This window comes from Dipodomys spectabilis, unplaced genomic scaffold (assembly GCF_019054845.1).
Source record: "Dipodomys spectabilis isolate Male_0828 unplaced genomic scaffold, ASM1905484v1 ptg000098l, whole genome shotgun sequence".
In the NCBI taxonomy this organism is placed as follows: Eukaryota; Metazoa; Chordata; class Mammalia; order Rodentia; family Heteromyidae; genus Dipodomys; species Dipodomys spectabilis.
The window spans coordinates 13,243,686-13,256,347 of NW_024870775.1; the positions used below are offsets into that span (position 1 = coordinate 13,243,686).

A 12,662-nucleotide genomic window follows, 5' to 3' on the forward strand; every position below is an offset into this window, starting at 1 on the left:
AGCAAAACCTGATGCCAACAAACCATACGTTGGTAAAAGCCATTCTAAGGGCAAGGGAAACACTGACAGTTCTTATACCTTAGAGTCAAAGACATAAAACCTTTCCCTTCTCCTTTTCATCTGAGGTTTCTAAACAGAGGCTCTACCACTTGAGCAATGCTTCTGCTGCTTTCTGCTTTTTTTAAAAAAAATAGGATACTCCTTTTGACGTGTGCATGGACTGATTTTCCTGTTTATACTTCCCACGTAGCTGAGATAACAAGTGTGTGTCCCTGTGCCCAACTTTTTTTATTGGTTGAAATGAGGTCTCACAAGCATTTTGCCTAGGTATCCTTAAACTGTGATCTTCCTTAATCTCCATCTCCCTCAGCAGCTCCCCTAGAGATAATAAGCATGTGCAACCATGACCTGCGTATTTTAACCATTTGAAAATAAGTGTACAGTTTAGGAGCATTGGTATGCTCAGTTGTTGTAAAATACATCTCCAGAACTTTAGCACTCCACAAGTCTGAAACTGTTGCCTTTAAACAGCTCCCCATTCTCTCCTCTGGCACTTACTATTCTCCTTTCTGTCTCTGAATTTGGCTATTATGAGTACCTTATAAATGGTATCATACAGGAGTTCTGCAACTAGCTTATTTCATTGAGAATAATATAGTTGGGGTTCATCCATGTAGGAGCATGTAACAGGATTTCCTTCCTTTTTAAGGCTAAAAATAATACTGAAGTATATGTATATACCACATTTTGTTTATCCATTCACTCCTCTGATGGGCTTCTACTTCTTGGTAGTTTGTAAAATGATGCAGTGTAAAAGGAATAGTATTGCTTTGAGCACAAGTATACAAATAGTTTTTGAAATCCTTCTTTCAATTGAGTATCTATCCAGAAATAAGATTGCTTGGTCGTCCAGTAAGTCTGATTTGGCTTTTATAAATGGAACTGCCATACTGTTTGCTTCAAGGTTGCCCAATTTGTAATCCCATCAGTGTACACACGGGTTCCATGCTCAGCTCGCACTTGATTTTTTTTATGGCCATGCTAATAGGTGTGGTGTAGTATCCAGCTCATTGTGGTTTTGATTTGCAATTCATATTGAGCCTCTCTTAATTTGCTTGTTAGCAATTTGCCATGTTTAGAGAAATGTTTCTTAAACGTCTTTGATGATTTTTAAAATCAGGTTTCTTGTTATCATTGTTGAGTTACTAGAATTCTTTGCATATTCTGAAAGCAATTTTTTTCTTTAATGTAACAGCACAGGTTTATTGGAAATTGTTCAGATTCTATGTTCAACTGTTGACTTTTGAAGAAGAATATGTAGAATTACCTTAAAGGCCATCTAGAGTATTTTCAACAGTGTTATCTTTGTGAGGCTGGATTTTATACATAAGCTTAAAGACTAGATCTTAACAGGCTGATAGAATCAGGCTTCTCTTTTTTGGCTGTTGTTAAAAGTTATTTTCATTTAAAGCTTATTGTGTAGGTGTTTTATATAAATTTCTGTTTAATAGGGTACACATAAACACTTAGCTTTTTTAGACTCTAAGTTATGATTAAGAATGTGAAGGAGTCCTGAAATCTGACATAAAGTAGTGTTTTAGTGTCATAGAGGGGAATTCCTTGTCATCTGTGATGGTTACTACAAAGAAGGATAGACCATTGTACCCGGCTGATTAAACTGGAGTCCATTTGTTGAGAAAAATCTCACTTTTGTTCTTTTGATTAGTTTTAACAGAGATTGATGTGTAATGAGAGAGAAAAATGTTTATTTAAAATTTGAGGACTGGCTGAGTGCTGGTGGTTCATGCCTGTCATCCTAGATAATCAAGAGGCTCAGATCTGAGGATCGTGGTTCAAAGGTAGCCTAGGCAGGAAAGTCCATAAGTCTCTTTTATGTCCAATAAACCACTCAAAAATTAAAAAAAAAAAAGTCACTGTGGCTCAAAGTGGTAGAGTGCTAGCCTTGAACAAAGTTGCTCAGGGACATAGTTAGAGCCCCATGACTGACAAAAGTAAATAAGTAAATAAAATAAAAATTTGAGGATGAGAAACTAAGTCAGTAGGGTCCTCTATAATTTCCCTAGTATTAGAAACAAAAATTGGAGCTGGTAAACTTTCACCTACTGAAAAGAATTAGGGAGTAGGTAAGATCTGTAGGCCATTTGATTAAATCATAGAGGAAGAAGGCCTCTGCTATCATGAAGCCATTCAAATGCACAAGCCCTGCCATGGGGAATGTTACTACTGAGAGCTGTGACTATGTTACGTGACTGGGACATTGGGCTGTTTCCACCTGAGTGGCCATGGAAAGTTCCCCAAAGGGAATTTGCTGGAGAAGGAGCCATCCCTGAAGCACTGCAGAAGCGTAGCAGGCAGAGGTAGGCGCCCTGCATAGAGGAAAGGAGTAACAGAGAGGAGCTAATGAATGGACAGCCAGGAGGTACATGGCAAAAACCTAGGTAAAGAAAGGCAGGCTAGCCTAGGTCTGGTAGCCAGGGAGCATTTTAAATGATGTAATCACATATTCACAAGATGGTTAATGAGAAACGATTTTAACATGGAAGCAGTGTTGATGAGAAGCCACCAGCTTCTTTTAAAACAGCAGTAATAAAAACTCTTTGAGCCGGGCACCCATGGCTCACACCTATAATCCTAGCTACTCAGGAGGCTGAGATCTGAGGATCAGGGTTCAAAGCCAGCTGGGCAGGAAAGTCCATGAGACTCTCATCTGCAATAAACCGCTAGGAAACGGGAAGTGGCGCTGTGGCTCAAGCGGTAGAGTGCTCACCTTGAGCTGAAGAGCTGGGGGACAGCGCCCAATCGCCAGAGTTCAAGTCCCATGACTGACAAAAAACAAAACAAAAACACAACAAAAAAACCTCTTTGAGCGGGTTACTATTAATATGAAGGGAAGCAAGATGGACTGTATGCAGGTACTTTTTAAAGCTCTCTCTGTGATTCTTCATCTTAAATATTCAGTAAGATGGTTTATCAACTTTCTTTTCTTCTTTTAATTCCCAGCAACATCTCGAATCAGTGATGCACACTTGGCAGACACGATGATTGGCAAAGCAGTGGAGCATATGTTTGAGACAGAGGATGGCTCTAAAGATGAGTGGAGGGGGATGGTCTTAGCACGGGCACCTGTCATGAACACATGGTTTTATATCACCTATGAGAAAGACCCTGTCTTGTACATGTACCAGCTCCTAGATGATTACAAAGAGGGCGACCTTCGCATCATGCCCGATTCTAGTAAGTATATACTGGCAGCTCTTAGTTCTCGTTCAAGGGATTAGATTTTGACTGAAGATTTTGATTAGCTTTTGTGTGTGTGTGGTAGGGCAGGGGGAGGGGGTGTCCTGGGCTTAACCTCAGGGCCTTGGCACTGTCTCTGCTTTTTTGCTCAAGGCTAACACTCTCCTACTTGAGCCACAGCTTCCACTTCCTGCTCTTTGGTGGTTAATTGGAGATGAGTCTCAAAGACCCCAATCTGGCTTCAAACTGTGATCTTCAGTTCTCAGCCTCCTGAGTAGCTAGCATTATAGGCGTGAACCACCAGTGCCTGCTTTCATCAGCTATTTTGCAGATACAGTTTTATTTTTGGACATGTATTTTAGTCAGGGGAATCTTAGAGGGTCATAGGACTTTCTTGCCCTCTTGTGATGAATTTTAGATAAGAAAATGTTTGTGAATCCCTTTTGCTTGGTTTTCTAAATAAAATGAGTTACTGAAAAATTATTGACAATAGTATTTATTTTTATTATTATTATACTTTTTGTCTGTCGTGGGGCCTGAACTTGGCCTGGGCGCTGTCCCTCAGCTCTTCAGCTCAAGGCTAGCGCTCTACCACTTGAGCCACAGCGCCACTTCCTGCTTTTTCTGCTTATGTGGTGCTGAGGAATTGAACCCAGTGCCTCATGCATGCAAGGCAAACACTCTACCACGGAGCCACCTTCCCAGCCCCTATTTTTATTATTTAGAAATATATGAAGATACAAGGAACAAAACACCTGTAACAGCTATTATATCATCTCAAGCCTTGTTTTATCTATTCTTCCTTTACTGAATAACTTTGAAGCTAATCTTAGTCATTGATAATTTTATCTATAAATATTTGAACTTCATAGAGAACATTGATCTTAGAAAACTATTGGGTGCTTCTAATGTGGTTAAGTGGTTAAGGGCGTGTTGAGCATGCATAAGGTCCTATGTTCATTCTCTAGTGCCACAGATCAAGAGTAGCAAATAGATTACAGGATCAATATTTAGACTCCTAAATACCATTTAGTTATTTCTACAGTAGTCTCTGGTAATGTAAATTCACCACATGGGAAAAATAGAAAAAGGATGTGTGTGACCTGATTTTCAAAACATGAAAACCTTTTCGTTGTGATGCAATTGTATGCATGTAGTCATTCCATGTACAACATATACCCAGTCAGTAGTTTTAGCATGTTTGCTGGTGTGCAGTTCCCCACAGCAGTTCATTTTCATCACATCAAAAGAAACCACGTCTTGTATCTCACTCCTTACCCTGCCTCATGGCCCTAAACAACGTTTACTTTCTGTATAGATTTTCCTATTGTGGACTTTTCATGTGATTGGATTATATCATGTGCTTTGTTAGCTAGCATATTTTACATGCATTACAAACATCAGTACTACGTTCTTTTCAATGACCAAATAATGTTTGATTTCCATTGATGGTAGCTTGAGTTGTTTCTATCATGTTGTTATCTTGAGTTTCAGCTGTAAACATTTCTGTCAGTGATTCTGTTTTGGCCCTTGTTCTCTTCAGTATGTAGCTGGGAGTGGAATAATAGCTGTGCTATAATGCTAATTCTAGGCTTTTTGGATAAACTGTTAGACTAATTTTCATAATGGCCGCATCATTGTACATTTACACCCAGAGTGGGTTTTGTTGTTTGTTGTTTGGTTGGTTGGTGTTTTGAGACAGATTCTTTCTAGGTGGCCAGGGTTGGTCACCTTAGTCTCCCCAGTAGTAAGTTTTGAAACCTGGAAATGTTAGCCTTCTTTTTGTGTTTATTTTCAGGATTGCTTCTATTTTGGGTCTTTTGCAACTTCATAAGTATTTTGAAATTGTTAATTTCTATAAAGAAGTCTTCTGGGATTTTGATGTGTTTAGTCACTGTGGAATATTTACATTTTGGGAATATTAATAAATCTTAAAGTCTTTTGATCTATGAGCATAGATATAAAAATTGTTAGCCTATTTATGGTGGGGGTGTTCATTATTATCTTTCCACAAATGTTTACAGTATATTCCAATCATCCTCTCCCCCTCTGTCAATCTCCTGCCACCCTTCCCAGCTCCTTAAAAAATTTCAATAGTTTTTACTGTTCTGTTTTTCATAGCTGCAAATAATCTATTTTGACTATGTTTAGCTAGCTTCCTTTACCTGCTTGCTTAGCCTACCTCCTTCCTGCTAGTCCCCAGCTCACAGCAGTCTGGTTTTTTTTTTTCTCCTTGCTTTTCTTTTGTTAGGCTTGTTTCCTGAGTTTTGTTTTGTTCAATACTTATTGGGACTATAAATTTTTTTGTTCTGAGACCAGGACTTGAACTGAGTACCTGATGTTTTCATCATTGGCTGACACCTCCAACCCTCTGGAATTGTATAACCTGTTGTATTTTATTTTGTGGGGTTTTTTTGGGGGGGGTAGGGGGTGAGTTGTAGGGCTTGAACTCTGAGCCTGGTTGCTGAGCCACCAGAGCCTGGTTTATTTTGTGTTTTGAGACAGGATTTCACTATGTAGCCCAAGCAGACCTCAAATACCATCTTCTAGCTTCAGCTTCCCAGGTATTGAGATTACTGGTGTGTGCTACCAAGCCTGGCTAAACTTGTTGTTTTTAAAATTAATCCCACCTGGTGCATGTGGCTTACGCCTGTAATCCTAGCTATTCAGGAGGCTGAGATCTGAGGATCCAGGTTCAAAGCCAGCCGGGGCAGGAAAGTCCTTAAGACTTATCTTCAATAAACTACCAGAATACCAGAAGTGGAGCTGTGGCTCAAGTAGTAGAGTACTAGCCTTGAGCTGAAGAGCTGAGAGACAGCGCCTAGGCCCAGAGTTCAAGCCCCAGGACCTAAATCCCTGGTCTTGAACAAATTGCAACTGACAGGCATGCCATATGTTAGGATTATGGCAGTCATCTGTTCTTTTTTTTAAGGTTCTTCCTAAATCAGTGAACTGAATAATAAGGTCATCTGGTCTTGAGTTTCTAATAAGATTTTTTTCCAGTTTGTTTACATTTGTTACAGAGATAACAATGGGAATTAGTTATACACTAAGCAATTTAATTACCCAAGAGCATTTCTTCAACCTGCACGAAGTTCATTTTTAACATTGTTTCTTGGGGGGGTGGCGGTGTTGTCAGTCCTGGGGCTTGAACTCAGGACCTGGGTTTATCTTGGAGCTTTTTTTGCCTTAAGGCTGGTGCTTTGCCACTTGAGCCTCAGGACCTAGATGCTGTCTTTCCTTTTTTGCTTAATGCACTGTTTTTCTTCTCTCCCCCCCCCCCCCCCCCCATCCATCCACCCACTCTCCTCCTCCTCCCCCCCCCCCTTGCTTTTCACTCTGCCACTTTAGCCTCAGCTCTACTCCAGGTTTTTGGTAGTTAATTGAGATAAAGAGTCTCAAGGACTTTCCTGCCCTGGCTGGTTTTGAAATGTGATTATCAGATTTCAGCTTCCTGCGTAGCTAGGATTACAGGTATAAGCCACTGAGGCTCAGCTATTTTTAACATTCTTGTAAGAAAATTGCCACTGAAAGTAAGTCCTCGTAATAGTAAGTGTATGGCCATACCATTGTCTTTCCAACCACTTGCTTACTCATTTTTTCATTTTTTTAACATCTGTTTTTATGAATGGAATTTTATTAGAAATTGTGATGCTCTAAGAGGTGAATTGTTCCGTCCCAGCTGTACTGCTGATAGAATAAGCCTTAGTAGGAGTTCTTTCAGATTTATGAATTACACATGTAAACTCCAAAGATCTGGAAAAAGGTGATGATGCTTGAGGGAAGAGAATTCTAGAAGAAAATAATTCAGCTTAGATTTTCATTTCCTTGTTTAAAAGAACTGATTATGCCAGGCACTGATGGCTCATCCCAGTAGTCCTAGCAACTCAGGAGGCTGAGATCTGAGGATCACGGTTCAAAGCCAGCCTGGGCAGGAAAGTCTGTAAGATTCTTATCTCCAATTAACCACCAGAAAACCGGAAGTGGTGCTGTGGCTCAAGCGGTAGAGCTCTCTCCTTGAGCTGAAGAGCTGAGGAACAGCACCCAAGTCCAGAGTTCAAGCCCCACGACCGACCAAAAAAAAAAGATTATGTATGTGTACTTAGTTTGTACTGCATGTGTGTATTTCTACCATAGATCAGAAAAGCAGTGCTCTAGTCATTCAGTTGAAGGAACTATCAAAAAGATAAACTATTGTTTATATAAATACATTATATGGTCCAAACTTGGATACTTAGAAGAGTATAATGATACCTTACTGCTAATTATGCCAGGATAGCACAGTCTAACTAGTACAGCTGAGACATCTGGTCTCCCTACCGGAACACCGTCAGCTCCTATAAAGAAAAGTATCTTGAATTAGTCAGGACACAGGACGGATTTCTCAAAATAGACTTACCCCTACCCCTGCTCCAGTAATTTGTTTTTGCTTTTGTTAATGATGGTTGCTGTCAATCTGTTCTCCTAGAGAACCATGGGGTACTGCCCAGGTGCCTGGGTCATCATCAGAGATTCTTCTGTATTTTGGGCTATGGTTGTAGTTTACTTGGCACCTATTTTTAAGACATGGATAGTTTCTTTTCTTTCACAACTGGGTTAGGAAAATGATGTAGTATTCAGTGAAGTTGAGGGAAAAGGAACTTGTAAGAGCTTTTAGAGTAACTATCAAAAAAAAGTTTTAGCCAGGTGTTGGTGCCTCACCCCTGTAATCCTAGCTCTCAGGAGGCCAGCCTGGGCAGGAAAGGCCGGGAGACTCTCATTTCCAATAAACCAGAAAACTAGAAGTAGCACTGTGGCTCAAGGGGTAGAGCACTTGCCTTGAGCTGAAGAGTGCAGGGACAGTGCCCAAGCCTAGAGTTCAAGTCCCACAACCGACCACCCCCCCCCCAAAAAAAAAAGTGTTTTAAGTGTCATATTCCCAGTAAATCCTATAGCAATTGTCTGCTTTGAAAATTCTTTCTCAGAGTCATTCAAAATTATTTTTAGGAATATCATCTATAATTTATCATGAGTTAAAGGGATTTTGGTTATAGTTTTTTTTAACTGTTCATCTATCTATCTGGGTTTGGCAAACAGTTATGTAAGGGGATGTTTTATTGGAACACATTTCTCTGCGTTCACAAAGTTCAGTGGCTTGGCCGCATGGTCCTCAGGCCTACAGTATTTACTGGGTGGCCCTTTAGCTGTATATTTTTTTCTTTTTTTGATACTAGGGATCTAGTAGTTGCTAGGAAAGTGCTTTTGCCACTGAGCTACATCCCAGCTCTGGGTTGCCATTTAAAATAAGTTGGCTGGCTGCTAGATGATCATGAAGAATTCAGGATTTTTAGAAACAAAAAACAACTTTTTGTAATTGTTAAAATTAACCTGTGTTTTGGTGCATCTAAAAAATTGGTGCATTTTTTTTTCTTTCCCTCTGAAAAACAGATGATTCTCCTCCAGCAGAAAGAGAACCAGGAGAAGTTGTGGACAGCCTGGTGGGCAAACAAGTGGAATATGCCAAAGAAGATGGCTCCAAAAGGACTGGCATGGTCATTCACCAAGTAGAAGCCAAACCATCCGTCTATTTCATCAAGTTTGATGATGATTTCCATATTTATGTCTACGATTTGGTGAAAACATCCTAGATGTCATCACGAACTTTGCCAAATTTGTGGAACTATTAAGTGTATAATTTGTAGACATAAAGACTTGATTGCTTTCCAGTTTAATGAAAGCTTAAATGTCCCTGCGAACCCACAATCTCTGCCAGCAGAACTGGCTTTGTTCTGAGTAGTACAGATTGACGTGAACACAAAGCATCTTGTGTGAGGAGAACTCCTTCCTCTTGCAAGAAAGAAGTCTGTCTGTTGGGAGGGGAGTTTCCGGCAAGCTTGGTAAAAGTTAAGCTAATTATAATGGTCATTTAAATTTGGATAGATCTTAACCATTTCTTTTCACTCTAATACTGTCTTACTCTGCTGCCACAATGCAAGCATAGTTCGTTATTTTGTTACTGCCTCTTTTGAGAGCTGTGTATCTATTATCTACCTGTGTCTGTGTGCCAATGTATATAATTATATACACACACACAGCGTACCCAGGCACACACACCACTGGCAGTCCTTTCCTCTTGGATTGGGATGTGGGTGATAAAATTTTCTCCAGTTTAACAGGAGCGCTTGACCCAAGTCAGTCATGATATGCCTGCTTTTTATTTAAAGTTAAATTGGGGCCCAGGAAGCACATAGGGACATTTACGTTTTGAAAGTCAGAGGTTCAGAGCACCTTTTTGTCTGGAGGCTTTCAACCACAAGCCCAAAAATGACTTAGTTGTGAATAGTTAATGACCCCACATTAGAACTTAATAAGCTGGTGAGAAATCTGGATAAAAGACTGCCTTCAGTTCTAAGCTTTGTAAATGTTTTTGTTTACATTTTGATCACGTTATAAATGCTTTTTAAGTAAAGCCCAGGTCCTTGGTCCACATGGTATAATGTAGGTGTATTTTGGATGGCACATTTGGTCCGTTATTTGTACAAACCCGTAATCTAGATTTTAGCACATTGATTTAAAAGGCAACAGTACATCAGTGATTTGTGTGTATGTGGTTAAGTTCCTAGAAGAACAGTTTTTGTATGAAAAATGCAAGTTTGAAGAATGGCATTGTTGCCTTCTAACAGGTTCTCTGGGACTTTTATTTTCTATTTCTGTTCTTGTTGATACATAATTATGGTCAGAAGGTTTCTCCCCTTCTCCCCTCTCTGGCTTCTCCCCACCAAGAATGTCTCACAAATAATGGCGTCATCGATCTCTGACACCTTTTGTGATGATGTATGTTCTGTTCCAGGTTTGCTGTTAGTGTGGGTTTGTTTCCTTCCATGGCCCTTGGGGCTTTGCATGTCAGTTATGTGTTACTGTAGAAAGCCCAGTCATCCAGGTTGGCTTGTGGGTGCACTAGCAGTTCTCTGCCACAGATTCCTTTCATGGTGTCTTCTTGCAAAGTGGTGTGAACCAGAAATGGAAATGCAAATGTGGTAGGTCTGTCAGTCAATCAGACAGCTACTTTCACTCATTGGAAGAACCCTGTTGGTTTGACAGCCTGGAGGAAGACTGTATGTGAAACCAATCTCTTGTGGAGATTGAAAGGTCTTACCTGTACTTTGGGCAAAGAGCCTACCCAGGGTGCATGCTGTCAGCCAAACACCAGAACTTTGGTTCTGAGGTCTGCATTGACTTCTACTGGGGCTGTTTTCCATACTCAGATCATTCCATGGTTTGCTTGATTTCCATTCCAGCCTTCACAAAGGCAAATGACTTGTGCTTTTTTTTAGATGGTAGTGAGCACTCACCATGTGCACACACAGTTACCCTGTGCCCAGCACTTCACCAAGGGCAGCCAAGGGCGAGCTTCTCAAAGCTGTGTGGGATCCCAGTGTTAGGTGCTTGTCATGTGTGCGAACAGGTGTCGTCCTGCAGATCTGCCGTGTGTCCCCATGCATGTAAATCTCAAAGCTGAGCCTGGCCTCCAGAGCCCACACTGACATTGGTGGCACAACTTGAGTGTGTTCAACGTGCACACAGTGCAGAACATGGTGCAGTGAAACTTCAGGTTGGAAAGTAAAGTTCCTTTTGAAGTATCCTGAGGGTTGGGTCAATTGAAATAATTGTAACATTATATAAAGGCTTGCATTGTGGTTTTTCTGCAAGCAACTTTAATATACCCATGATCTCCCAGTCTCTAGAGGAATGTAACATGATGATAATGATGGTTTTAATCATTGTTCCATTTATTGCCTTTAGAGCCGAGGGAAAGGGGAAGGTTTTTTTGTTTGTTTTTTGTTTCCATTTTTTTCTCCCCGTTTTTTCTTTTCTCTTTGGTGGCTTACACCACAGTGAATGGCTGTCACTGTGACTTAAGTCACTCTGCTCTCAGCCCACTTGTCCTGGGCTTCACTTTAGGCTCATGTTTCAGATCTGCATGCATTGCTTGCATTTTCCTGGTATCTGGATGTTGATTCCTTGTCCTAGGAATTTAACATTATTTCCAAAATTATCATGGGACTTGTGGCAACACAAGACATGAATCTATGTATAAAATTTATTGGCCTTTCTCATTTACCTGCTCTAGTATTGTATCGTGTGTGCGTGCGTGTGTGATGTCAGGCTGCCACGTAAAAAAATAACTTCAGAGAAGAACCTTGAAAGCAGACCATCCTTTTTGCATGCTCTATTCTAAGTAGAATGTTCAATGTAACTAACTAAAATTGCATGTTAAAGATATTTAGGTTTTGTTTTGTTTTCTTTTTTCTTTTTCTTTTACTTTCAGTTTCCTGTATATTTGCTTACTGTGCTGTTCTAGTGGTTGTAGGATAAAAAAAATGCACTGGTGAAGCAGATGTAGTGCCAACCGAAGGTGATTTTCCAGTTGTAAATGTCATGCAGCATTTGAAGGGACTGTGTATTCCCTACAAAATCACAGTGACTTCTAAGCCAGATTTCGTTTCTGTTGTTTTATGTGCCAAACCTCGAAGTGCATTGGGCTTGAATCTCTGAACACTGTTAGACCCATTAGAAGACTGTTTTTGATTGTCACAAATTGTAGTGCCTGAAAACATTCAAAACTGATTGTCTTAAAATAACAAAACAAAACAAAGTGAAAGTCCTCCAAAGATGAAACGGGAACAATTATTATAACAAAACAATTAAGGTCAAACTGTCTGTGGTTCCTTGGAAATGCTGCGCTCTTTGTATTCTCCATCATTAGTGCAGTTCAGATGAATGTGCATAGTTCAGAGGTCTTCGTGTTCACACTTTAAAACTAGCTAAATGACCTCATCTTTCAAGCTTGAATTTATTTTGTTTTAATTTTATTTTATACAGTGTGTAGACAATTCCCTGTTCTCTGCATTTAGACGTATACACAGTATAAATCTGTCAATTCTGTAAGTAATTTTTATAATTATGATGTAACTCCATCCTTCCTTAAAAATTCAAAATAAACCCTTTATGTGCAACTTCTGGCTGTAGATTTTGTGCTCATGAGCAAAAATGTGATGTGTTCATTAAATCGGCCTTGGAAGGAAGTTTCTAAATCAAATGACCCACTTCAGCACCAATGAATCAATATCAGGTATAGATAGAAGTTTTGTTTGAATGAGAACAGTAGTATTTCAACTTCACAGGAATTAGAAGTGTTTGCTTATCTTTTTTTTTTTTTTTTTTTTTGTCGGTCGTGGGGCCTGAACTCTTGGCCTAGGTGCTGTCCCTCAGCTCTTCAGCTCAAGGCTAGCACTCTACCACTTGAGCCACAGCGCCACTTCCGGCTTTTTCTGCTTATGTGGTGCTGAGGAATCGAACCCAGGGCCTCATGCATGCAAGGCAAGCACTCTACCACTGAGCCACCTTCCCAGCCAAGTGTTTGT

The 12,662-nt window shown here is 40.1% G+C and overlaps 1 protein-coding gene across 4 annotated transcripts in view; it reads left to right on the plus strand.

Annotated features, from left to right (window-relative positions):
• The window catches only part of Spin1 (spindlin 1), a 66,280-nt gene extending 54,026 nt beyond the window's left edge, over window positions 1–12,254 (plus strand). For all 4 annotated transcript variants that reach the window (XM_042686669.1, XM_042686666.1, XM_042686667.1 and 1 more), the window contains 2 exons: window positions 3,022–3,255; window positions 8,686–12,254. In XM_042686669.1, the coding sequence (XP_042542603.1) occupies window positions 3,022–3,255; window positions 8,686–8,885 (434 nt within the window). In that variant the 3' untranslated portion in view covers window positions 8,886–12,254. The remainder of the gene's footprint in view (window positions 1–3,021; window positions 3,256–8,685) is intronic.
• The last annotated feature ends 408 nt before the right edge of the window (window positions 12,255–12,662 follow it).